The sequence below is a fragment of the Poecilia formosa genome, unplaced genomic scaffold (assembly GCF_000485575.1).
Source record: "Poecilia formosa unplaced genomic scaffold, Poecilia_formosa-5.1.2 Scaffold377, whole genome shotgun sequence".
NCBI lineage: Eukaryota > Metazoa > Chordata > Actinopteri > Cyprinodontiformes > Poeciliidae > Poecilia > Poecilia formosa.
The window spans coordinates 71,898-76,674 of record NW_006800316.1 but is presented as its reverse complement, the minus strand read 5'-3'; the positions used below and the strand labels follow the sequence as shown (position 1 = coordinate 76,674).

The 4,777-nt window shown below is 41.8% G+C and overlaps 1 protein-coding gene across 1 annotated transcript; it reads left to right on the top strand.

Annotated features, from left to right (window-relative positions):
- Positions 1 to 1,939: 1,939 nt before the first annotated feature.
- Positions 1,940 to 3,829, top strand: LOC103154257 (general transcription factor II-I repeat domain-containing protein 2-like). The gene is given in 2 exon segments (XM_007575474.2): positions 1,940 to 3,660; positions 3,663 to 3,829. Coding segments are annotated over 2 exon segments (1,818 nt in total). The 5' UTR covers positions 1,940 to 2,009.
- The last annotated feature ends 948 nt before the right edge of the window (positions 3,830 to 4,777 follow it).

Here is a 4,777-nt window from a genome sequence, read left to right as displayed (position 1 = left end):
TTTAAAGGCTGATGGAAACGCTCCAACGCTCCTTGACTTTCTGCATGGTAGGCCGTAGATCTGTTGTGTTCAACACAAAGCTGTTTTAGCACCTGACCAAAAAGACGTGAAGAGAAATTTGTCCCTTGGTCCGACTGAACAGTCAGAGGAATACCAAATACAGAGATGAACTGAGAAAGAGCACGCACCACATATTTTGCTGTTATTGTGCGTAACGGGTAAGCAGCCGGATATCGAGTACTTTGACACATAACCGTCAATAAATAGCAAGTCCCACATCGCGACCTTGGCAAAGGACCTACACAATCAACAATTAGGTGCTCAAACGGTTCTGTTGCAACAGGGATAGGTAATAAAGGAGTGGGTTTCAAAGATTGGTTAGGCTTTACAGTTAGCTGACAGACATGACATGTCCTAACATAGGAGGAAATATCCCTCTTCCAACGAGGCAAAATAAATAAATAAAAAAATATGTAAGGACTCGGTCATATGTTTTTTAGCGTGCCCAGATTCATCATGTGCTACTTTCAACAGTGTCTCACGGTATTTAGAGGGAACTACCACTTGAAAAACAGCATGTTCAACAGAACCAAAATGCGGCACCCATTTTCTCATTAGCACCGAGCCTTTCATCTTGTGTTTTCTTCTCATTGTCCATCTGAGAGCGCAACATAGCTCGAGTCACAGCACAAGCTGTGAAAAAGTTGGAAAATTCACGCTCACTCTCCTCTTGTCGACTCAACTTTTGTGACACCGGCTTACTACCACCTGAGACTGGGGGTAATTCATCTGTCCACATGCTGGAACCCTCTATATATCCTACGATGTGTTAGTCTCTTTTCCTTCTACATTTATAACGCTGATAATTATCCCTGTCGAGTCTAAAAATTCATTGATAAAATACATAGTGAAGGTTTTATTGTTGTTCAATAATTACCGGGCGTTGTGGGAGAAAGTAAGAAAAGAACGAGGTTTATTTGCGTGACGTCGCAGAAGCCATTCAAACTGACTAAAAGCGCTGACATGGCACGTTACCGGGTTCAGTGGGTGTCTCGACTTCTCTTCCTCTCTGGTACTGGTTCTACTATCAATCCTACATCGTGGCACTGCGCATGCTCAGTCCGATAATAGAACACACGTTTTGTACATAACAGACAGCTGTCTTGACGCACAAAGGTTGGAAAAAATGACGTGGCAGCACAGATCGTCATAACCGGTTGTCATTATGACACATTAAATGTTGGTGACGTATGCGACTAGTTTACAAAACACACTGGATTAATTTGCCAGGACCAAGCAAAGCAAGAAAGATTTTTATTAAGTAGGTGGGTAAAATGGATCCGTTACTGCTTCTTAGAAGATGCTCAAAATATGAGCAGGAGATCGAAAAGCTCAGAGAAGCAAATTATAATCTGGAGCTTGAGGCAGAAGAGAGAGAAAAAGAACTCCGGAGTGAGCTTTCAGATGAAACTGCTAAATCGAAACACAAAATAGCAATACTAACAACACTGAATGATCAAATTATGGAATCTGAAGAAGAAAGAAGAAAGATCCAATGCGATCTGACAGAAGAAAATCTTGCACTGAAAGCCGAAGTCGCTAGGCTGAAGACGAAGACAACAGCATTGGTAGATGAATGTATGATTTCAAGAAACGCAGAAGATCTTTCAGGAAAAAAAATTTTGAACTTGGAGGAGGAAAACAGAAAACTTAATGCTCAATTAAAACAAAACAAACGCATGATGGGTGAAATGTCTGAAATAATAGAGCACATGTGTCAAACTCAAGGCCCACGGGCCAGATGTGGCCCGCCATGTCATTTTATGTGGCCCGCGAGAGCTTAAGTTTTGTGTCTAAAAATAAAAACCGAAAAATAAATTAAGAGCGTGCTTTGACCAAAAACTACATTTCCCACAATGCCTTTCTACGCCGTTACTACGGTAACCGCGGCAGTTTCCACATCCATGCCAACAGTTGAGATGAGTTGAGATATAAATAAAGATCCCAAAATGTTCAGAAAGAGAAAAGTTGATGCAGACGGAAGATTGTTTCAAGAAAGATGGGAAGGCGAATACTTGTTTGTGCTTCAAGGAGAAAGACCGGTATGTCTTTTGTGTTACGAGGCGGTGTCGGTTGTCAAAGAGTACAATCTGCGTCGACATTTTGACACCAAACACGGAGCTAAGTACGCTCAAGCTAGCCTTCAAGAAAAGCAACAAATTGCCCAAGAATTAAAAGGCAAACTGCGGTCGCAGCAGAGTTTGTTCACGAAATCCACAGCCAAAAACGAGGCGGCAGTGAAAGCTAGCTTCATTGTGGCTAAAGAAATCGCCCACGCTTCCAAGTCTTTTTCAGATGGAGCGTTTTTGAAGCAGTGCATGCTGAAGGTCTGTGAGCAGGTGTGTCGTGACCAGTTACAGACTTTTAAAAATGTCAGTTTATCAAGAAACACCATTGCGAACCGAGTGAAGGAACTAGCAGAAAATCTTACAACACAGCTGGCCGAGGAGACACGCAGCTACACAGCTTTTTCATTAGCTGTTGATGAAAGCACAGATAACACAGACACAGCGCAGTTATCAATTTTTATTAGAGGCGTAAAGTCGGACCTCTCTATCACTGAGGAGCTGTTGGATGTGACTGCAATGCATGGGACCACGACGGGACAGGACATTTTTGATGCGGTGGAGAAGTCCGTAAGTAAAAATGCATTGCAGTGGGAAAACTTGGTGGGCTTAACTACAGACGGTGCACCGGGAATGTGTGGAGGAAAAGTGGGCTTGGTTGGACTAATGAAGAGGAAAATGCAAAAAATGAACTGTCACACGCCTCTGATAACGTATCATTGCATTATCCATCAAGAAGCTTTATGTGGGAAGGTGCTGGGGATGGAGGACATTGTGACCACAGTCATGAAAACAGTGAACTTCATTCGGGCGCGTGGCCTGAATCACCGTCAGTTCCAGCAGTTTTTGCTGGAGATGGGCTCGGAACACGGGGATGTGCCGTACCATACAGAAGTGCGGTGGCTGAGTAGGAGCAAAGTCCTCAAGCGATTTTTTGAGCTCAGGGAAGACATTGCTCTTTTTATGCAGAGTAAAGGAAAACTCATGTCTGAACTATCAGATCCAAAGTGGCTGTGTGACTTTGCTGTGTTGTGTGACATAACCGACCATCTCGCCCAGCTGAATCAGAAGCTGCAGGGACGCAAACAAGTCATCACGCAGATGTCCGACACGATCATGGCTTTCCAGCGTAAATTGGACTTATGGATGTGGCAAGTGAAACAGGACAATCTTGTCCACTTTCCTGTTTGTCAGAGCATGTCAGCCTTATTTCCCGAGACTTTTTCATGTGCTCAGCTAGCTACCAAACTGAGCTGGTTAAAGACTGAGTTTGAGCGGCGCTTCTCTGACTTCAGAGCGCAACAGTCTGGCTTTGACATCTTTGCCAATCCTTTCACCACCGATGTCTGCACTGCACCCCAACACCTTCAGATGGAGCTAATTGAGCTTCAAAGCGACAGTGGCCTGAAAGCAAAGTTCCAGGATGCTGCAATCCAGGACTTTTACCGTCTGATGCCCCCTGGTTTGATGCCACAGCTTCGACTTCATGCTGCCCGTGTTCTGTCCATGTTTGGAAGCACCTATCTGTGCGAACAGTTTTTTCCATAATGAATCTGAACAAAAACCAGCACAGATCACGCCTCACGGATGACAACCTCCATGCTGTTCTACGCATTGCCTCAGCACAGGACCTAAAGCCAGACATTGACACACTGGCAACGGGAAAACGGTGTCAGACATCTGGTCAGAAAAACACAGGTTAGCATTTTCTTTTTGAAACTTAATTAAAATATAATAAAATGTAATTCAACCAAGAAGAAGAACAGTTAAACTGTGTGCAATTTAATGACTGTGCTTGCATTTTGTTTTGTGTTTATCATTTTCAGAACATGATCGATAGTCGAGAGAGAATCCACTTGGTGTGTTCAAGGACAGGCAGCATCTCCTCATCAAAGACTATCCAAAAAACTTGAGTAATATAGTTGTGAACTGAGTCAACCTTTATTTTGGTATTTTTAGCTGATTACATATTATTTATGTGTAGCTGCTGTTGTAATTAGTTAATGTTTGCAGGTCTTATGTGTGTATGCAGACAAATTGTTGTCATCAAACCATCAGTTGGATGCAAGGCTGTGTGTAGCCTTTTTTTGTAAAATGCTACATGTGTCATACATGTTCTTTGCAGCTCAGTTTTATGTTATTTTTCTTTATTCACTTGGACAGTTTGATCCTTCATTAATGGAGTTATGTGGGTTTTCATAAGCTGACAAAATTTAAAAGGATTTATGTTAGAGCAACAAGCAAACATATGTTTTCTATGCAACTGTAATTGTCACATGAATAAGTTATAATAAATAATGAGGTATTTAACATTAAGGTATAGTTACATTTATTTTACATTACATTCGATTACATTTAGTTACATTTATAAGATACATCTGGCCCTTTAAGGACAGCCATTATGCTGATGTGGCCCTCGGTGAAAATGAGTTTGACACCCCTGTAATAGAGTATCTCAGAGATTCAAATAGGGAGATAAAACAACAGGAACAAATACTGTCTGAAAAAGTTGAAAAAACTATAAAAGTTGAAAACCAACAGCAACCTAAAATGTTTACATCTGAAAAATCAACTCAAACGGAAAATTTGAACAGTGGTTGTGAGCAGCCAAAAATTGTTGCCAACAAATCTACACAGACTGAGCATTTTAT